This window comes from Microcaecilia unicolor, chromosome 8, assembly GCF_901765095.1.
Source record: "Microcaecilia unicolor chromosome 8, aMicUni1.1, whole genome shotgun sequence".
NCBI lineage: Eukaryota > Metazoa > Chordata > Amphibia > Gymnophiona > Siphonopidae > Microcaecilia > Microcaecilia unicolor.
The window spans coordinates 225102599-225125686 of NC_044038.1; the positions used below are offsets into that span (position 1 = coordinate 225102599).

The following is a 23088-nucleotide window of genomic DNA, read 5'->3' on the forward strand; positions in this document are numbered from 1 at the left end:
TCAAACACAATCCAATGCAATCATCCGCACCCCTGTCTTTAAGAGGAGGGTGGTAAGAAAGAGTAAGCAAGAAAGGATGGATGGAATTGTAGGTGGCAGCGGTGGGTTCCCATTCAGTGAAGCTCAGTGTAAGAGCTAGATATATAGATTTATATATATATATTTGTATATAAACAACAACAGCAGTGCTGTGATGAAAATATGAATAACTTGCTCTTGTGCTGGAGTGCTCATGGAAGATCTGGTGCTGCAGTTCAAATGGAGAAATATCAGGGACATGGTTGAAGCGAAATGAAATTTCAGAGCACCGGACACGAACAGAACACCCCACCCCTTACCAGAACTGGGATGCAGGGGGGGGGGTGGTTGGGGAACTCTTCAGGGTGCATAAAAACCTCAGGCAAATGTTCAAGTTTCAGGAGTAGATGGTAATGACCTCACGGCCTCCGCCACGGACAAGCATGACTCGGTCTAAGTGTTCTGTCAGAACTTCCAAGAATTCCATATCTGAAGGAGCCTGTCAAGGAGAATCCCAAGGAAACCCTGGCGTGCTTTTATTTATTGAATTACATTTGTACCCCGCGCTTTCCCACTCATAGCAGGTTCAATGCGGCTTACGTATTATACACAGGTTACTTATTTGTACCTGGGGCAATGGAGGGTTAAGTGACTTGCCCAGAGTCACAAGGAGCTGCCTGTGCCTGCAGTGGGAATCGAACCCAGTTCCCCAGGACCAAAGTCCACCACTCTAACCACTAGGCCACTCCTCCACTAGCAACATTCCACGTAGAAGCCGATCAGCAATGCAGCCACGGCCGCGTGGCTGATCTGCAAGGGCAGGATTCTACATGGAATGTTGCGAGTGGAATAGCAACATTAACATTCCATGTAGAATCTCAAATAGTAGCAACCTTGTTTGTTTGTTTGTTTGTTTGTTACCTTTGTACCCCGCGCTTTCCCACTCATGGCAGGCTCAATGCGGCTTAGGTACTTATTTGTACCTGGGGTAATGAAGGGTTAAGTGACTTGCCCAGAGTCACAAGGAGCTGCCTGTGCCTGCAGTGGGAATTGAACCCAGTTCCCCAGGACCAAAATCCACCACTCTAACCACTAGGCCACTCCTCCACAATGCTCAACAACCAGTAACCTGCTCACTAATTTACTGATGAACATAAACATTCCTAATGTGCACCATTGTCATGTGCTGCATGGTTACCGCATGGGCAGCAAGTGAGCCCTTACCGCTAGGTCAATGGGGGTGGAGGTGAGGGCTCAGGCCGTAACTAGGAGCGCATTGGTTTTAATAATAGCGCAAGGCCATTTTCTGGCCTATTTTAAAAAATAGCCTTTTACTGAGCTGCGGTAATAAATAGGCCATTGCGTACCTAAAAGAAGCACCCACACTACTGCAGGCCACTTTTTTATTGCAGCTTTGCAAAAGGACCCCTTAGTACAGCAAGGGTGCATGTGACTTCGAAGATTCTATAAAGTACTTGCATCCATTGCCGCTGCTGCTCCATGCGCCAACCATTAACATAGTAACATAGTAGATGACGGCAGAAAAAGACCTGCACGGTCCATCTAGTCTGCCCAACAATTTAAACTCATATGTGCTACTTATGTGTATACCTGACCTTGATTTGTTTCTGCCATTTTCAAGGCACAGACTGTAGAAGTCTGCCCAGAACAAGCCCCACCTCCCAACCACCAGCCCCGCCTCCCCCCACCAGCTCTGCTACCCAATCTCAGCTAAGTTTTTTTTTTTTTTTTTACATTTGTACCCCGCGCATTCCCACTCATAGCAGGCTCAATGCGGCTTACATATTATATACAGGTACTTATTTGTACCTGGGGCAATGGAGGGTTAAGTGACTTGCCCAGAGTCACAAGGAGCTGCCTGTGCCTGAAGTGGGAATTGAACTCAGTACCTCAGTTCCCCAGGACCAAAGTCCACCATCCTAACCACTAGGCCACTCTCTGAGGATCCCTTCCTTCTGCACAGGATTCCTTTATGTTTATCCCACGCATTTTTGAATTCCGTTACCGTTTTCATCTCCACCACCTCCCGCGGGAGGGCATTCCAAGTATCCACCATTCTCTCTGTGCAAAAATACTTCCTGACATTTTTCTTGAGTCTGCCCCCCCTTCAATCTCATTTCATGTCCTTTCGTTTTACCGCCTTTACCCATTGTTTATATGTATTGAAATTTGATAAATCGCTTTTTGGCGCACCCCCTAGCACGTCTGCACCAAACCAGTTTACATGCACCTTCATAGAATGACACTTAGCAGACTTGCGTGCTGAACTGCCAATTCTCTCAGCAGTGACGTGCATAACTACAGGTCCTAATTTATAGAATTGCTCCTTAATTTTCAATGCTTTGAACAGCTTGTGAACTCTGATCAAAAATTACTTGTTTACTAACTTTAAAATAATTAATTACAATGTACTGCTATATGACTCTTCTGCAGTGTCTGTAATACACTTTCAAGTAATTCAGTAACTACTAATTTACAGTTTAAAAAAAAGGCATTGGCCTCATTTGTATTCTACTGAATGCTGAAGTGTTTTCTTTGTGTTTAGTGTTTTGCTTGCTAACAAATATTTTTGCTGGGAAGCCAGTGGGTTTTTTTCTTTTTTTTTTTTGCTCTAAGGGCCTCTTTTATCAAGCTGCGCTAGCGGTTTTCCATGTGGTAATGCCGACAAAGCCCATTCACTTTTAATGGGCTCAGTCTGCATTGCCACGCGGCTTGATAAAACAGGTCCTAAGTGTGTGGAAAAATCTAATTTTGTCTTTGAAAAGTGGTAGTGTAGTACTTTGGATTGATTATTATCTTTGAATCAGAGACACATAGCCCTGGGTTCTATAAAGGTGGACAAGGGGTTGGGGGGGGGGGTCCTTTTACTAAGGTGCACTGAAAAATGGCCTGCGGAAGTATAGATGCATGTTTGGGCACGCGCAGAATTATTTTTTAGCGCAGCTGCAAAAAAAAATGCCTTTTTTTTTTGCTGAAAATGGGCACGCGTCATAATGAAAATTGCCGCGTCTCCATTTTGGGTCTGATACCTTACCGCAAGCCATTGACCTAGCGGCAAGGTCTCATGCGGTAACCAGGCGGTAATGGTCTACGCACGTCAAATGCCACTTGACGCGCATAGCTACCGTGTGCCAGAAAATTTTTTTTTCAGATGCGCACCAAAATTGAAATTAACGCAAGGGCCATGCGGTAACTGGGTGGTAACTCCCGTTTGGCACACAGGCATGCATAGGCGCCTACGCAGTTTAGTAAAAGGACCCCTAAGTTAAGTATAGCTTACCTTCAAACTCATTTTATATCTGAGCATTTTAACATTAAATTAAAAACAAGATTGCACGAGAGGTTTTTTTTATGCCAATGATAGATACGGGAGCCCCTTTAAAGACCTGAAAAAATGGAGCAAGGTCTGGACCAGCTGAGGCTTTCTCCTCTTTCTGTTTTTCCTCTATTGGGTATATTAAGTGTGAGGTTTGCATAGTGTGTTGAATTGGAACTCCACTGCCTTCCTTTTATGAATTAATTTCTACAAAGGTTGCCCACATTTGGCCATAGATCCCAGATCCGTGTGCATAGTTAATGTGCTCTTAACATTCTTTGGCACTAAATAGAACTGGTGCATTTTCTATAACACTGCATGCCCAAATTCTCTCTCACACAACTCAAAAAGGGCATGGCCGAAGGTGGATTTTTTTTCACAATATCTCTGAGCAACAATTTGTTTTCTGAGCACATCACATTCACATTATACATTTTTTTTATTAAGTATCTTTCTGCATAAATTGTGATAATATTGTTACTTGTACCGGAAAGAGTGTCTTTCACGGGTGGGTCAGGGGTGTTTTTCCAAAATTTAGGTGCATAAGTTCATATACATGCCCAGCTGCCATTAGTTGCAAGGTTGGCATTTACAGCCGGTTTTAGCAGGCGCAAGTCCTCGCACCCACAGTTCGGCGCAGGAATCCACGCTAACCACTATTCTGTAAAGGTTGCTTAGCGCTAAGGGCCCGATTTTATGGATTGCACCTAAAATTATTTATTTATTTGTAGCATTTGTATCCCATATTTTCCCACCAATTTGCAGGCTCAATGTGGCTTACATTTGCTGTAATGGCGGTTGCCATTTCCGGGTGACAGAATTACAAATGGTATTGCATTAAGGTGCATGCATACATGGTAACATACATGGAACATAACATATATGGAACAGATCATGGTATATATATATATACCATGTGCATACATACATGGTAGAGAAGAATACATTATGGTATTGCAAGAAGGTTCCTGAGTAATAAATTGGATTGCAACATACATTAGGTCATCGACTATAGTGGGACCCTATTCCGCATATGGTTTAAAGTAATAGTGCTTGATCATTAATGTCAGAGAGGTTGATCAGTCATGTGATAAGAGTTCGGTTCTGTATAGATCATATATAGTGTTATTATTTAGTATTTAGGATGGATGCTTATGGTATGCCTTCTTGAAAAGATCTGTTTTCAGCAGCCTTCGGAAGATGGTTAGGTCTTGCTAAGCAATTATGCCTAAGCATATTCTAAATACCGTGCATAAATCTATGCGCAGTATTTAGAATAAGCTTAGGCATGTTGTTTCTCTGTAAGTCCCGCCATGGGCAGAAACAGTTCCCTTTATCTGACAGGGAGTTTAAGGAGGCCAGACCAGGTCCCTTTCCAGGAAGTGTCCTGATTTTTCATTTTGACAAGACGCAGAGGAGTCAAAACCTTCCTGTCTTCTTGGTTCTCAACCATGGGGTTAGCGGTCCCAAAGCCTGCTTGGGCTGGGATTTCGACCCCAGGAAGTCCCACAAGGTGCAGACACCTTGCTGTTATGTTTAACATCAGAAGTTAAACAACTCCTATGTGCTGGTGGAAACATGATTTTGTTGCAGTTCAACATTTCGGCTGCATTTGATACTGGGATTTATGTTTTATTGTTAAATTTACTTTTTTTTTTTTGTTACATTTGTACCCCGCGCTTTCTGACTCATGGCAGGCTCAATGCGGCTTACATGGGGCAATGGAGGGTTAAGTGACTTGCTCAGAGTCACAAGGAGCTGCCTGTGCCTGCAGTGGGAATTGAACCCAGTTCCTCAGGACCAAAGTCCACCACACTAACCACTAGGCCACTCCTCCACTGTTGCTACTATTTGAGATTCTACATGGAATGTTGCTATTCCACTAGCAACATTCCATGTAGAAGTCGGCCCTTGCAGATCACCAATGTGGCCGCGCAGGCTTCTGCTTCTGTGAGTCTGACGTCCTGCACGTACGTGCAGGACGTCAGACTCACTGAAACAGAAGCCTGCGCAGCCTTCTACATGTGGAATAGCAACATTCCATGTAGAATCTCCAACAGTAGCACATTCCATGTAGAATCTCCAATAGTAGCAACATTCCATGTACAATCTTCAATAGTATCTATTTTATTTTTGTTACATTTGTACCCTGCGCTTTCCCACTCATGGCAGGCTCAATGCAGCTTACATGGGGCAGTGGAGGGTTAAGTGACTTGCTCAGAGTCACAAGGAGCTGCCTGTGCCTGCAGTGGGAATTGAACCCAGTTCCTCAGGACCAAAGTCCACCACACTAACCACTAGGCCACTCCTCCAATACTGTTCTTAAGTGTTTTGAATCGTTTCTTACTCTTTGATCTTAGTACTAAAAGATAGTTTGTTATCAACTTTTCGGCATTCTTACGGAATCCCTCAGTGTTTTCCCATGTCTCCTGTTTTGTATAATTTATATATGAGTACATTGACTCATATTTCTTTAGATTCTAACACAAAACTGTGGTCATATGCAGTTGATATTTTTTTTATTGATTTCTATTGATAAAGTGAATGGCATGTGTTACTCTAAAATTAATATATATTTATATATGTCAAAAATAATCGAATGGTCCAAAGCAGCTAGATTAAAATGAAATAAAGAAAAAACAAAAGTATTATGGTTTGACTTGGACCCTTCGGCTATTCCTCAACATATTAAAGTAAATGATAAACTTTCAATTCAAGTAGATCAGGAATCTAAGGTATTAGGTGTTGTACTTGATTATTCAAGAAGTCAAATGGGGTTCACACTCTCCACAAAAGCGAAACGCAACAGTAATGGGGTGGAAAGGACCCAATATCAGGAAATCAGTCACCACACCAGAGTAAGATGCTCCAAAGAAAACCTTTATTAAGACCCAACACGGTCCGTGTTTCGGCTAAAACAGCCTTCCTCAGGGGTCTACAGAATTGCAAACCAATCGATGAGTGCTCAGTTGTGTATCGATTGATGGAGCATTTAAATATCTATCAATGGACATAACAAAAACCTGACAGGCATTTTGTATAACATGCTGAGGAAGGCTGTTTTAGCCGAAACACGGACCGTGTTGGGTCTTAATAAAGGTTTTCTTTGGAGCATCTTACCCTGGTGTGGTGACTGATTACCTGATATTGGGTCCTTTCCACCCCATTACTGTTGTACTTGATTATTCACTATCTATGGAATCTCAGGTAAGGAATACTATATGCAAAGCTCATTATAAGCTTAAACAGCTTTGTTTAATATGTTCTTATTCTCATGTGAACACTTTAGGATTATAGTGCAATTATCGATTCTTCCCTTACTAGATTTATTATTATTTATTTATTTATTGCACTTGTATCCCACATTTTCCCACCTATTTGCAGGCTCAATGTGGCTTACAGAGACCTGCTTTGGGAGTGAATTCCACAACTGCATACCTATGTAGGAAAAGCTGGTCGCGTGTGTTAGTTTGTATTTTACTCCTTTACAGCTGGGGGAAGTGTAGGTTAAGAAAGGTACGGGAGGATCTTTTAGCATTTCTTGGTGGCAGGTCCACGAGGTCTAGCATGTAGGTCGGGGCATCTCCGTGAATGATTTTATGAATAGTCGTGCAGATCTTGAACATGATACGCTCTTTAAGTGGGAGCCAGTGCAGTAATGGCAGATTATGGCAAATCTTTATATGTAGGACTTACGGCTAAACAAATAAATAGGCTACAGATGACACACAACTCAGCGGCCAGGTTGATATTTAGATGTTCGAAGTACGATAAAGTTCCCCATTATTGGCTAGGTTATGCTGACTTCCAGCTCTGACTACAGTTACATTTAAGGTGTTATGTCTTGTATTTAAATGTTTTTATGGCTTTTGTTTGGCTGATCTTGTGAACTGCTTTAAGCTGTTATAAGCATAAAATCATCAAGATCATGCAATTGGTTAATCCTGGCTTTTCCATCTGTTAAAGGTCTTAAGTCTTTATTCTCCAGATCTTTCATTTTCTCTGCAGTTCGGCTGTGAAATGATTTACCTTCTGATCTGCACTTTTTACCAAATTTATTTGCTTTTAGAAAGGTTTTAAAAACACACTTTGTTTTCTAATTAATTGTGTCTGTACTAGTTTTGCTTTTTAAAGTTTATTGTTATATCCTGATGAAATGCATCAGTATTTCTTTATGTTATCTCGCCTTGAATTCTGCAATTGAAAATTTGGCCGGTTATAAATCCCATACAACATAACATAACCAGCTCCCTATACATAAGAGTTCCAGGAGGTCAGACTGAAGCAATAGGCAGCGGCGTACCAAGGGTGGGGTGGTGGGGGCGGTCTGCCCCGGGTGCACGCTACTGGGGGGGGGGGGGGGGTGCCGTGTGCCTATCGGTTCCGCTGGTTCCCTGCTCCCTCTGCCCCGGAACAGGTTACTTCCTATTCCGGGGCAGAGGAGCAGGGAGCCAGCAGAGCCGAGAGCCGCGTGGCTGCTCCCCGCAGCTAAAGATGCACCTGGGGGGGGGGGGGGTGGGTTGATGTGCCGGGGGGGTGTCATTTTGCCAGGGTGGTCATGCTGCACCCGGGGGGGGGGGGGGGTGCACATTGGCGATCCGCCCCAGGTGACAGCCGACCTAGGATCGTCACTGGCAATAGGGGAACACCTAGGGTTCCACCAGAAGGTGCCCTGGGGTGGGATCCCATTCCTTCCTAAGTGTCTGGTCAATACAAAAAGTCAGGACTCACCCCCGATGCCCCTGCCCCACCCAATGCATCGTGGTCAAGAAGAGGAGACAACGGAGAGGGTTCAATCTTAGCACTCTTGCTTCCCTTGCGCACTGTGCAGCCACACTGCTCACATAGCCTAGCAGGCTCATTTTCAAAGCACTTAGCCTCCCAAAGTTCCATAGAAACCTATGGAACTTAGCCTCCCAAAGTGCTTTGAAAATATGCCTCCATAGGTATGGCACTGGAAGATTGGTGGCTGTTTGTTCCAATGAGCAGCATTTATCCTGGTTGCAACTGCTCCTATCCGGATATGTACCGCTATCAATCTCTCTGTTTCCCAAAAGCACAGGTATGGTGCCGTTTACTAAGACAAAAATATTATAGGTGTTAAACCAAATACAACTTTAACAAAGACACTCTTTCTGGTACAAGTAACAACGTTATCGCAATTAAGGGCCCTTTGACAAAGACGCAAAAGGGCTACCCGCATCCAGTACGCACACATCAGAATTACCACCTGGCTATCGTGTGCCCCAGGCGGTAATTCTGAATTCGGTGAACACCGAAAACATGTGGAAGGGCGTTTACCCAGCGGTAAACATCAGTGGACGTGCGCCGCATGCCCACCACCTGGGTAGCGCTTGAGCACTTAATGCTAAGTCAATGGGTGGTGCACTGGATTTATTTTGCCGCACGTCCATTTCCTGGCCCCTTACACAAAAGGCCCTTTTTCCAGGATGTGGCAAAACGTGGCCCAGCGCAGGCCCAAAGCTGCGCTCACACTGCCGCAGGCCACTTTTTGCCATGGATTAGTAAAAGGGGCCCCTTTATGCAGAAAGATGCTTAATTAAAAAAATTATAATATGATGTGCTCAGAAAACAAATCATTGCTCGTAGATATTGTGAAAAAATCCACCTTCAGCCATTGTCGTCTATCATTGCACATCGGGCATCCCACTTTGTTGAGGTCTAATGTCCATAATAAGCATTGCAATCAACTTTTTCAATACTTATTCGCTGTAAAGAACAGAAGGTCATCTTTGAATGGAACACAGTCTCTCCAAAGGATCTAAACAGAGAGGTAGAGTGGATGTCGCTGTAAAGCTTCTGTAGTGCATGTGCAGTGGTCATTTGGCTTGGATTGAAAAGGAGCCTCAGCATCTTTCCTTCTCCTGAATGCCATCTTGAAGTGGAGAAGTGCTTGACCTGCTGTATGTCAGTTAATGTGTATTAATAAGTTTTGGTTCAATGATGATATTTAACTTATTTTTTTGTTTTATGAACCGTGATTTGTTTCCCCTGAAGAAGCCGATATAGTTGGTGAAACTTAGATCCGGGTTGGGATTATGGATTTCATGGATTGAGAAGTTATGAGACCCTGCATCCATTGCACACAATTGAACTAGCTCCCGACAATGATTCTGAAGTGATAAAACAGTGAAGATCGTTAGACTGGAAGTTTCATTGAATAAGATAAGTACTGAAAAAGTTGATTGCAGTGCTTATTATGAACATTAGATCTCAACATAGTGGGACGCCTGATGTGCAATGATAGATGACAATGGCTGAAGGTTGATATCTTTCACAATATTTTTGAGCCATGATTTGTTTTCTGTGCACATCACATTCACATTATTAAGTATCTTTCTGCATAAATTACCATTTACTACAGCCATAAATGTTAAACGTATAGATAGCATGGTGATGACCTAATTAGTCACTATTGTGTGATTTACTGTAAACACAGTAGCAGGAGCTAAATTAACCATGGTTCATTACTGTAGACAGCACTTGAGCTCTATCATGCCAACCAATACAAGATTTAACAGCCTTCGCTTTCCCTTCACCCACAAGGATTCTCTGTCTACCGTGATCCTATTTCCCAGGCTCAGTTTCCTTCAGCTCCCTTGCTGGGGTGCTCCTCCACTTCCAGAAGTCTCCTGCCCATTTCTATGAACTACCATTTCACCAGGGGCATCAAACTGGCAAGAGGTAAAAGGCAAGCCTCCTGCTGGCAGGAAGATTGGTTGGAGAGGAGGTACTGGAAGACCTGTGAAAGGGTCTGGTTTCTATTGAGAGACAATTAGGGCAGGATCAGTGATATCAAAAATGAAGGATTGAGCCAGGGGGAGGAGATTGTAATGTATCAGGTTTGGAAGTTGGGAGAAGGGGTCATTTGAGCTAATGGATTCTTTCACTTTCGACCAGTTACCAAATTGGAAAATCAGAAGCTATCATGTATATTGCAAAAAGAGGGGGGTGGGGGGGGGGGGTGAGATTTAACCTAGCCTTTTCAATGCACCTTACAATGTAAACTACAGCAACATAGTAAATGATGGCAGATAAAGACCTGACCGGTCCATCCAGTCTGCCCAACAGTCATACTTAATATCAATTCAAGATTAAATCAACAATGAATGTGATATTATATACTTTATCATGAGTCTTTCTTTGGCGTTTCTGGGAGATAGACTGTGGAAGTCCACCCGGCTCTGTCCTTATTTTCCACCTACAGGAGTTGCCATCAAAGCTCACTCCAGCCTATCCAAATCTGTCTGGTCATTTGTGGGACCCAGACCGTAAAAGTCTGCCCAGCACTGTCCTTGGTTTCAGCTACTGAAGTTGCCATTGGGATCTTGCCGGGTATTTGTGACCTGGATTGGCCACTGTTGGAAACAGGATGCTAGGCTCGATGGACCTTTGGTCTTTCCCAGTATGGCAATACTTATGTACTTATGCCCTTGCCAGCCAATTCTAAATTGGAATGCCATATATTGAACACAGACCTACAAGGTCTGCCCGTCCCTGGCTTTAGTTCTTCAGGAAACCATCTTTACCAAATTGGGTGCTGAACCTGCATTGCTGGGTTAGGCTCTGCACAGGCTGCTGGATCATGCAATGAATATAGACTGCACCTTCCCTGCTTATTGCTAGCACAGAACTTGTATATTTTCTCTCTAATATCAGTACACAATTGATATGTTCTGTATAATTGTTTGTGTAATGTGAAGTCTTTGTGGTACCAATTGACATTTCTTCTGTTCTCTCTGTAACTTATTTGTGCCTTATTTGTACAAAGTCTGGGTGCTGAAAGGATACAGTTTTCATCCCCTTTTTTGTTCCTGGGGGGTCCTGGCATATTCAACAAGACCAGTTTTGCATCTTGGGACTTCTTCACAATCACTTCATTGAGTTTCACAGCTGTGTGCATTCGGCGGACATTTGACTGGTTTCTAAGGAAAAATATTAAACAAGAAAGCATTCACAAATACTGCTCCATGAGGGAAGAAAATCATTTAATAATTGAAAGAAAGCTCATATAACCATTGGGAATGGTCATCTTAGAGTCGTACTGGAACTATGAATTCTATTCAAAAAGGCATTTCCCCAAATCTCTGCCTGTACAAAAAATTGTATTTAATCAGCCCGATATTCGAAATGATTTAGCTGGCCACTAACTGGTTAAATCACTTTGTCGGGGTTAGCTGCTAATATGCAGCGGCACTTAACCAGCTGAGTGCTGCTGAATATCGTGGTTAGCACCTAACACAAAGCCAGCTGTCTTGGGGAAGTTCCGGGGATGGACTCAGCACTTAAGTGGCCAGGGTTAGCGCATAACATACTAAGTGATGGCAGATAAAGACCAGTACGGTCCATCCAGTCTGCCCAACAAGATAAACTCATTTTACATGTCATGTGATACTTTATATGTATACCCGAGTTTGATTTGTCCTTGCCTTTTTCAGGGCACAGACCGTAGAAGTCTGCCCAGTACTGTTCTTGTACTAAGTTCTGAAGCTAACATCGAAGCCCCTTAAAATTTACACTCCAGCCCATCCCTATATATTCAGTTACGATCAGGGCTTAGACCTTAGAAGTCTGCCCAGCTCCTGTTTTGTTTCCAATTACCGGTGTCGCCACCCAATCTCTGCTAAGATTCCACAGAACCATTCCTACTAAACAGGATTCCTTTGTGTTTATCTCACGTATGTTTGAATTCCATTACTGTTTTCATCTCCACTACCTCCTGCGGGAGGGCATTCCACATATCCACCACCCTCTCCATGATAAAATACTTCCTGACATTACTCCTGAGTCTACCCCCCCTTCAACCTCAATTCATGTCCTCTAGTTCTACCGCCTTCCCGTCTCCGGAAAAGGTTTGTTTGCGGATTAATACCTTTCAAATATTTGAACGTCTGTATCATATCACCCCTGTTTCTCCTTTCCTCCGAGGTATATATGTTCAGGTCAGCAAGTCTCTCCTCGTACGGTTTGCAACGCAAATCCCATACCATTTTCGTAGCTTTTCTTTGCACCGCTTCCAGTCTTTTTACATCTTTAGCAAGATACAGCCTCCAAACTGTACACAGTACTCCAAGTGGGGCCTCACCAATGACTTGTACAGGGGCATCAACACCTCCTTTCTGGCTGGTTATGCCCCTCTCTATGCAGCCTAGCATCCTTCTGGCCACGGCCGTTGCCTTGTCACATTGTTTCTTCACCTTCAGATCCTCCGACACCAACACCCCAAGGTCTCTCTCCTGAGTCGAGCTTACTAATCTCTCCCCTCCTATCCGGTATCTCTCTTTTGGGTTTCCACACTCCAAGTGCATCACTCTACACTTCTTGGCATTAAATTACATTACATTAAATTAAATTACATTACAGTCACATTCATTATCAATTCAAGATTTAAATCAACAATGAACATGATATTATATACTTGATCATGGTCTTTCTTTGGTGTTTCTGGGATATAAACCATAGAAGCCCTATTTTCATGTGGTTAACCCATGCTTTCTTGAAGAAAAGACGGCTGAGGGGAGATATGACAGAGGTCTATAAAATAATGAGTGGAGTGGAACAGGTAGAAGTGAATCACTTGTTTGGTCTTTCCAAAATTACTAGGACTAGGGGGCATGCAAAGTAGTAAATTTAAAACGAATCGGAGAATATAATTCTTCACTCATTATGTAATTAAACTCTGGAATTCATTGCCAGAGAATGTAGTAAAAACAGTTAGCTTAGCGGGGTTTAAAAAAGGTTTGGATGGTTTCCTAAAGGAAAAGTCCGTAGACCATTATTCAAATAGACTTGGGGAAAATCCACTGCTTATTTCTAGGATAAGCAGCTTAAAAAGTGTTGTACTATTTTGGGATCTTGCTAGATACTTGTAACCTGGTTTGGCCACTGTTGAAAACAGGATGCTGGGCATGATGGACCTTCAGTCTATCCCAGAATGGCAATACTTATGTACTTATGCTATGTGTTAGCTGGCTTAAAAACAACCGGATATTCAAAACCAATGCCCGCACAGGTCCCAGATTTGAATATCTGGGAGTAACACTGTTGGTGGTGAGCAAAACGTTCACCGCCAAAAGCTGAATACTGACCCCAATATGTCCCAGTGTTTGGTCAGATGGATTGGAATGAGGGTGAAATTGAAGATATTCTAGCTGCTGTTCTGTGCTATTTAACCGGCAAGGAACAGCTCCTGGCTGGTTAAATAGCACTTAACTGGCAAAGCGCTATCTCCACTGAATATTAGTGCAATGTAAATATTCAGTGCTTCGCCGGCTACGTTTAGCGGCCAACTCGGACTGCTTAAATAGCAGTCCGGTCTTTGGCTGCTATAAATTTAACCAGCCAGCCAGCACTGATTATTAACTTGGCCAATTACATTTAAGCCGGCTGAACCCCCCCTCCCCCCTCCGGGCGGATATTCAACACCGGTCACCAGAAATAGGATGGGATTGAACATCTGGGCTCACCGCCGATTGCAGCACTTAGCTGGCCTGCTTCCCATGGGCTGCATATCGGACGGGTTTAATTTTATTCAGAAGAGACTTTTGACCTTGATATAAACAAAGGGTCACCAAAACTTTGGCTGCTACATTTCATTTCCATAATGGCATTTTTGTGTGGCACTGCCATTATAAAATACTTGGATAAGACTAAAGTGACATGCTGTCATTTAGTCTTCTTGGGGAGGGGGCATCAGGCACTGGGCAATCTCCCCTAATCCCAGTAGCGAAGCACCACTCAAAAGGAGCACTTTTCTGAAACCTAGATGTAAATCCCAATATCAATCTGTTTGCACATAGACAAGCATTTCCCTTTCAAAATGAGGACTACACATTTATTTTATCAATTTTTCCCCCGGCAGTAATACATCTTTGAGATGAGTATTGAACTTTAAACATCTAGGAAAATACATAAGTAATGCCACACTGGGAAAAGACCAAGGGTCCATCGAGCCCAGCATCCTGTCCACAACAGCAGCCAATCCAGGCCAAGGGCACCTGGCAAGCTTCCCAAACGTACAAACATTCTATACATGTTATTCCTGGAATTGTGGATTTTTCCCAAGTCCATTTAGTAGTGGTTTATGGACTTGTCCTTTAGGAAACCGTCTAACCCCTTTTTAAACTCTGCCAAGCTAACCGCCTTCAGCACGTTCTCCAGCAACGAATTTCAGAGTTTAATTACGCGTTGGGTGAAAAAAAAATTTCTCCGATTTGTTTTAAATTTACTACACTGTAGTTTCATCGCATGCCCCCTAGTCCTAGTATTTTTGGATTGATAAGGATTGATCACAGTGGATAAGATTTTTGATATAAATTATATAAAAGACATATTAAAAGAAAAACCTTTTAATAGTAAAAATCATTACCATATACTAATGAAGAAATGGGTGTATAATTCTTGCTGGACTAAGATATGTATCGGTGAGTGGCACCGCTGAGATTATGGTATATTCTATAGGGAAGACTGGTTGTGATAATAGTTTGAGAACTCTCTAATGCTTATGTTTACTAAGCGGCGCTATGGGCACGTTAGCATTTTTAACATGCATAAATGGTTTACGCGTGTTAAATGCTAATGTGCCCATAGACGCATTAGCATTTAACATGCCTTAAATTTACAGACACGTTAAAAGCGTTAACGCACCTTAGTAAACATACCCCTAAAAGTATTGAGTGTCTCTGGGTGTTTTTCAGTTTTACAAGCCAAACAGAGAGGGTAACCAGCATACGTCGAAATTACACAGACAAAAAAAGCAACACTGGGCCTTCAAGGCTGAGACAACAGGAGTATTTTATTAATAAAGGACCCGACATGGGCCGTGTTTCGGCATTAAGCAATGCCTGCCTCAGGGGTCGGGGTTTGAATCCAAATTTTAGAATTTGCTTTTGCAAAATACAAGGCTAAATACAGGAGTTTCTACCTATATTGCAGCTGTCATTTCTGTGAGACACGCTCAGCTTTAAGATTTGTTCTGTCCAAATTCGGATGTATTGGATACATACACATTTTATTCTATTTACATTCAAACCCTGACCCCTGAGGCAGGCATTGCTTAATGCCGAAACACGGCCCGTGTCGGGTCCTTTATTAATAAAATACTCCTTTTGTCTCAGTCTTGAAGGCCCAGTGTTGCTTTTCTGGTCTGTTTTTCAGTTTTAGACATATATATCCCAGCTTTGAAAAATTGGAGTTTAGAAGTGTATGCAATCGACATGTCTAAATCTTTGGGTTATGCACATCTACAAGGCTTTGAAAATAACTTGCTTTGATTATCAAATGAATATTTATAACATCAACGTCACTCCTTCCCACTTGCAAAATAATGTATGATGTAAAGCTGCCTGCCAGAGAGCCACAAGGAAAAGATATATTAAAGAGAACAAAAGGAAGAGTTTAAATAGAGACAAATGCTTTGTATTCTTAAGATATTACTGCTGCTGCTTATTTGTTCAGATCCCAAATGATGCCGCTTTGAACGTGTTTCTTTGTAAATGCCTGTTATACGTGTACTTTGTGGCACATAAAATGGTATTTCCCACAAGCTTATCGGTATTTTACAAAAGGCTCCAGCTTCAGCAAGCCTTTTGTAAAATGCTCTACAAACTGTAGATGCCCAGAATTGGATGTCCCTTTTCCTACCTATGTAAAATCAGCCATGTAAGCTGCTTAATACAAGCTTCAAACAACCCTTGCATATATTTTGATACATCCACATACATGTGTATATATACGTGGTGTCCGGAAAACACGGGACCCTTTACCTAGTTTCAAAATACTTCGCAATCGTCTAAACATTTAGTGTGGCCTTTGAAAATACATTGGTCCAACCTTTATCAGGAAACTCCCTTAGCAAATGCTTTGTGCCGTTTGCCTTATTTTGTCACAAAAATTTAAATCACAACTTTATCCTTCTTTACTAAACGCCATTTTGCTAACACGGATCTTAAAGGCCACTTCCTGAATGGTGTCATTTTTAAAACAGGGATCATCCATTTTTACAGCATCTTGCGGTAACACCTGCCAATAATAGTGTTATGCTTTTTAATAACAGAATATTTGTTTTTGGGTTATTTGGAAAAATGTTGGGGGAAGGGGGGGGGGTCCCATTTTTTCTGGACACAGTGTAGAATACGGAGCTATTAGCAGTAAAATACAAAAGAGACTTACAAGTTCTCCCACTCACTTCATGCAGCACAAGGGGAGAAAAACAGAAGGACCATATCAACTGCTGTTAAGATGCAATCTCTGCCTTTCTAGCATGGGTTGGATTGGATTCAGCCACAATACAAACATGAATTTGTTTTCCAGGACTTGCCAAAAATAAAACACATATAAATATCTGTGTGTATAAATAGATATGACTAAAAGAATACGTTTGCCACTGCATTCTGAGTGTACATATGCAATTGTGTTTGAAAATAACAGCTATTTCCATGCTGCTACGTGTTTCTATTCATCCAGGGGGTAATTTTATAACTTGGCACCTCAAAATTAGATGCCACAAGGGGGTGCCGTAAGCACCAATTCTATAACGGCACTTAGATGCAAGGAGATGGCGTCACGTGACAAGGCTGAAGTCGGCTACACCCAGTGAGATTGAATTGCTTCCTTATGCAGCAGCCGCCATCTTGATACACTCAAAATATATTACTTTGTATTGTGGCAAGCTCCACCTACTGGCTTCAGGCCAGATAATGGGTTAAGCACGTTCCCACCATCTCCTGTCAATTTAAACCTCCTTGAGATGTGAATACTTATGCCAGGTCAATGGCTGTCTAAGTGGGTGCCCTTAAGTTCACCATGCAATGGGTACAACTCATAGTGATGTAGAAGTTGCATATGTCACTTGGCACCGCACCCATGGCCAACCCTTGCTCTGGCCGCATGTACGCCCACTTGTGGTTACACACCATAGCACTTTATAGAACAGTGTGAACTGTATTTTGATACGTAAGGTACGAATAACTGCTTGCACACATTCATGAAAATTGCTTTCCAAATGTCCAAATTGTTTGACATTAGATGATGCTTTGTGATTTCTCTATTACCACAAACATGGTCACAATGATTTTTCGACATCAAACAAAATGTTTGAAGAAGAGGCAAGATACCAAATCACATAAGGCCAGTGGCGTTCCTAGGGGGTGGACACCTGGGGTGGCGCCCCGCCCCCCGGGTGCAACACCCCCCCGCGAAAGAGCCTCCCCCGGGTGCATGCCGCTGGGGGGGGGGGGGTGCCGCAGCGCGCGCCTGCTGCGAGTTTACTAACTTTGCTCGTTCGCTGCAGCTCCCTCTGCCCCGGAACAGGAAGTAACCTGTTCCGGGGCAGAGGGAGCTGCAGCGAACGAGAGAAGTTAGCAAACTCTCGCAGCAGGTGCGCGCCGCGGCACCCCCCAGCGGCATGCACCCGGGGCGGACCGCCCCCACCGCCCCCCCCCCTTGGTACGCCACTGCATAAGGCACACATGCAACAATCAAATACAGTATAATTTCTTATAGTATGAGCCAGTGGTTCCCAAACTTTTTCGGTTCAAGGTACCCTTAGTGTCTGAGAAATTTTCTGCGGCACTCCCCCCAGGTCTCTACTGCCCCCTTCCCCCGCTACACATCATGTCCAATATTTCTCCCTCTCTCCCCCATGCACCATCTCTCCCTTCCCTCCACCCCTATGTCCAACATTTCTCTCCTCTCCATGCAGCATCTCACCCTCCCCTCGACCCCCATGTACAAGATTTCACCCCCTCCCCCTCCAAATCATGTCCAACACTTATGCCCCTCATTCTTCCTGCAGCATCTCTCCATCCCTCCCAGGTTGCAATCTAATTCATGTTTAATGTGGGATAAAATGCCATAATAAGTAAATGAATAGCTAGAAACTCTGAATGTTGAGCACCTGATTCTCATTACATGATGTCTGTTTTATTGGTCCCTTACCAAGAGAAAAACAATCTCTGCATGTATATAACACTGCTAGGATGGCCCTATAACCAGCCCCTCCAAATTACAATTTATAACAAATTACTACTCTACCAATAAAAAGTTTCACAAGCTGGCTGGCATGTTTGAAAATATAAATGAGATTAAATAAAAATGCCACCAACAATTAAGCACAACAACGTGGTTGCAGCAGCTCATATCTGATCCTCTGATCCGGCTCCCTCCACCCTCCATCGCAGACTCACGCTTTCTGCGGCTCCTCTCTGGTGATGCCATGGGTCCCTCTCTCCTGATGATCTGCTCTCTCTGACTCTGACAGCAGATCAGGAGGGTCCTGCCGCCAGAGACACCATCCATTTGGCGTCTGTCACCGGGGCACGGCACAGCCAGGCCATGTGGAGAAGCCGCGGTCAGAGGGGCCGGGGAGAGCACAGAGACCACCACTAGCACTGCCGGCAACGAGTGGAGAGAGACTCAACCACAGTCACTCTCACACAGAAAAGGCGCTCAAGCAAGCAGTGCTGGTACATGTCAGCAGGAACAGACTGCTTCAACCAATCCCAGGGGCCTTTCTTCAGCATGTCCCGCCCCCAAGGGCTAAAGAAAGGCCCCAGGATTGGTTGAAACAGCCTATTCCTGCCAATAGTGTACCAGCACTGCTTAAAAAAAGCTTACTCATGCTGCACCGGCAGTACAAGAGGGGGGGCAAAAACTGAGCAAAGGCACTTGCCTATTAACCTGCCATCTGCCCCGCGGCACTCCTGTGAGTTCGCCATGGTACACCTGGGTGCCGCGGCACACAGTTTGGGAAACGCTGGTATAAGCTGCACACATTGAGACCAAAGCTATATAAAATAATTCTAGTTCCTTCAAATGTGGCTTTTTATCTCTCTAATTTTGGGTTGGTTTTTTTTACATGCTTCTATACGTTTAGTCAAGGAGAGAGTAATCCACCTGGGTGGATGAACACTAACTCCCACGAAAATATAACAGTGTTAGGGAAGTGTGGAGTGGACCAATGGCTCCTTTTAACACATTGTTATTATTATTTTAGACTCCTGAGGCAGGCCTGTGGCCGAAACACAGTACTGTGTCGAGTCACTGAATAAAGTGGTACCTTGTAGACCTGTATCCCGTTTCCCTGGAGTCATTGGTCCACTCCCCACTTCGTTTAGTAACTGTTTCAGGCAAAGTTTACAAAATCACCCTTCTGTACAATGCATCAACAGAGCATTCTGCTCAGAATCTTGCATCCGCATAGGACGCTCTGGCAAACTAGAGTATAGATGAGAAATGTATATACTGCAGAAGCAAATGGAGTGAATTTGCATTAGAGAGTTGCACGGGGACAGAAATCTTACCCATCCCCGCCCGTCCCTGCTGGAATCTTACCCGTCCCCACCCATCCCCACTGGAATCTTACCCATCCCCACCCATCCCCGCAAAAATTTAAACCATCCCAACCCGTCCCCACCCATCCCCGCAAGAATTTAACCCATCCCCACCCATCCCCGTAAGAATTTAATAGTACATAAAAGAAAGTTCCAGTCAGCTCCCTCAGTCTCTTTCTGGATTTGAGCCACAGCACTGTAGGCAAGGAAGGAACGGAAGTTGGAACTTGGAACTCTGGTGCGCACATGTAAGATTTGTCTCTGATTCACTGGCAGTGTGTGCTGAGAGGCCGCCACATGCACGCGCCAGTAGGTCAGGTGACATCTGATTCTCGTGCCTGTGTCAGAGCTGAGGTCTGTGCACCAGCCTGGGAGCAAAGAGGATTAATAGTAACATAGTAAGTGACAGCAAATAGACCTGAACGGTCCATCCACTCTGCCCAATAGTCATACTCATGATCAATTCATCATTAAATCAACGAATGTGATATTATATACTTGATTATGGTTTTTCTTTCGTGTTTCTGGAACAAAGACCACAGAAGTCTATCTGGCCCCATCCTTATGTTCCAACTGCTGGAGTTGCCATCGAAGCCCACTCCAGCCTGTTCATGTTCTCATTTGTGGGACACAGACCGTAAAAGTCTGTCCAGCACTGTCCTCATGTTCCAGCCACTGAAGTTGCTGTCTAAGCCCTTTCCAGCCCATCCTACACCAGATTGCCATGTATGAGACACAGACCATACAAGTCTGCCAGGTATCAGCTCTAGTTCATCACAGCCAGAGTCACCATCTAAGTGTCACTTGACATATCCACACACATGCAGCCATTTAAGGTTAGGTTTTATATAACTTCCATTTTCTAATTAGAGATCCTCTGTGTTCATCCCATGCCTTTTTGAATTCCGTCATCATTTGTGACTCTACCACCTCCTTAATGGAAGACTTTCCACATTTATGCTGTTAAAGCAAGGAAGAAGAGGAGGAGGAGGAGGAGACAGCACTCAAATAAATTGGTATTCGGTAGATGAGAGGCTGGTGCAGATGCAGCTTACACTTTCACGGGAAGCCCACAGAACTGGGTCCATCCCCGCGGGAACCCCGCAGGAACTGCCTCCGTCCCCGCGGGAACCCCGCAGGAACTGCCTCCGTCCCCGCGGGAACCCCGCAGGAACTGCCTCCGTCCCCGCGGGAACCCCGCAGAACTGGTTCCATCCCCGCGGGAATCCCGCGGGTTCCGCGGGATTCCCGCGGGGACGGAAACCGTGCAGCTCTCTAATTTGCATCAACTTGCTTCCTTGCAATTAGGGGTCCTTTTACTAAGCTGCGGTTTAAAAAGCGGCCTGCGCTAGTTTGGATGCATGAAATTGGCGCATGCTGGGCCATTTTCTACCACGGCTGATAGCAAGCGGCTATTTGCCGCATGACCTCTTCATGCCACCTATTTACTTGGCAGAAAGGGCTCGCACGCTACTCGTCTGGTAATCAGGCATCACGTGCCAATGTGGCCACACTGCCGATCAGTGCCAGGAACGCCCCCCCCCCCCCACCCTTGGTAGAAATTATTTTCTACTGCGGGGAAACAGCGCACGCCAACTTCAAAATTATTTACTTGCTTCATTCATTAGTCACCTAATCTTCAAAATAAAATTAGAAGCGGCATACAGAACAACCAAAGAACACATAACATATAAGAACACAGTAGGGTCAATATTCAAAAGGGTTTACCCAGGAAGGAGAAGCTCCTGCCCAGTTAACTCTTGCTGAACAAGCTGGCAATTTATTTATTTATTGCATTTGTATCCCACATTATCCCACCTCTTTGCAGGCTCAATGTGGCTTACAATATATCATTCTTGGTGGTGATAGATTAGAACGTAATCACTTATTGTTACATAGAGATGTTGAATAACGTATTCGAGTTTAAAGCAATCAATATTCAGGTCTAATCGGGTCTCTGTTAAATGTACTGAAGTGAATGAGTAACTGAGTTACAAAAAAGCTAAGTAAACGCTAAATAATTAATATATAAAAAAAGTCATAAAAAGATTGTTTTTTTGAAAAAAACTGAAAAACTGAATCGATGAGGGTTACGTCACTACCCCCAAGATATGCTTGGCTTAAATTCAGCCATAACAGGGGTAGATGCGCGGATCTGAGGATCCTATAAAGGGTATTATACTGAACTATTAAGGATGTGAATGTACAGAGGTATATTTGAAGTTGAGTATATCGTGAACACATATGTTTTGACTCCCTTCAATTAATGAGAAGTTGCTTGCTGATTACAATCAACATTCAGTGGCAGTTAACTGGTTAGTTAGGGGGCAAATTATGGCCGAGTGTCAACTTAGCCAGTTAGCTGTGATTTTCCATCCACTAACCACTAAGGCCCAGATGATCAAAAGCCCTGCGCTGTTCCAAACAGCGCCCTAAAAATAGCGCCGGGACAGCACAGGGCTTTTCTGCATCGATGATCAAAGATAATGCATGCAAATCTAAGCAGCGCTATTATCTTTGATTATCATGTTGAAGTGCGGGAGAATTGCGCCCGAGCATGCGCTCAGCACAATCCTCCCGCACTTCTTTGACAGGTCTGGGCTGTCAAAAGCCCAAAACTGTCAAAGTGGCCTGCCGATCCCCCAACAAAGAGAAACCAACTCCCACCCTCCCACCCAGTGATGGGGGGGGGGGGTCTGGAGTTCCGGTGGACCTCTGGTCCCCCCGACGACCCCCCCCATGTTCACGGAGGGCTGGAGATCCGGTGGGTCTCCAGCTCCCCAAACCCCCAGAAATCGTTGTGATCCATCGACGGGGGGGTGGGGCCTAGAGGTCCACCGGACCTCCAGCCCACCCCAACTCCTCCCCCCCCCGGCGTTCTCCACAAATCCCTGGTGGTCCGTGGTGACACGTAACCCCACCCTCCTCCCTCCCTCCCGGTCCCCCTACCTTTGTTGGAGGAGGGACGCAGCCTGCATGCCTCCCTCCTCTTCCTTTCGACGCCGCTTCAAAATGGCGGCGCCCAGCCCTGCCCATTGCATCCTGGGATGCGCTGGGCGGGGCTACATACCATATAAGGGAGCGATTCCCTTACATGGTATGTAGCCCCGCCCAGCGCATCCCAGGATGCAATGGGCGGGGCTGCGCGCCGCCATTTTGAAGTGGCGTCGAAAGGAAGAGGAGGGAGGCATGCAGGCTGCGTCCCTCCTCCAACAAAAGGTAGGGGGGCCGGGAGGGAGGGAGGAGGTTGGGTTTACATGTCACCACGGACCACCAGGGATTTGTGGAGAACGCCGGGGGGGGGAGGAGTTGGGGTGGGCCTCCAGCCCCACCCCCCTCGTTGATAGATTACAGCCCTTGGCCGGAGGCGGCCACAAGGAT

General features: G+C 44.4%; 1 protein-coding gene across 1 annotated transcript in view; it reads right to left on the reverse strand.

The window, feature by feature from the left end:
* Positions 1-415: 415 nt before the first annotated feature.
* Positions 416-23088, reverse strand: part of SLC12A5 (solute carrier family 12 member 5) — a gene marked incomplete at its 5' end in the record, with an annotated part of 169621 nt that continues 146948 nt past the window's right edge. Inside the window, 3 exon segments of the mRNA XM_030213464.1 lie at positions 416-507; positions 11168-11301; positions 16547-16561. Coding sequence (XP_030069324.1) covers positions 416-507; positions 11168-11301; positions 16547-16561 — 241 coding nt within the window.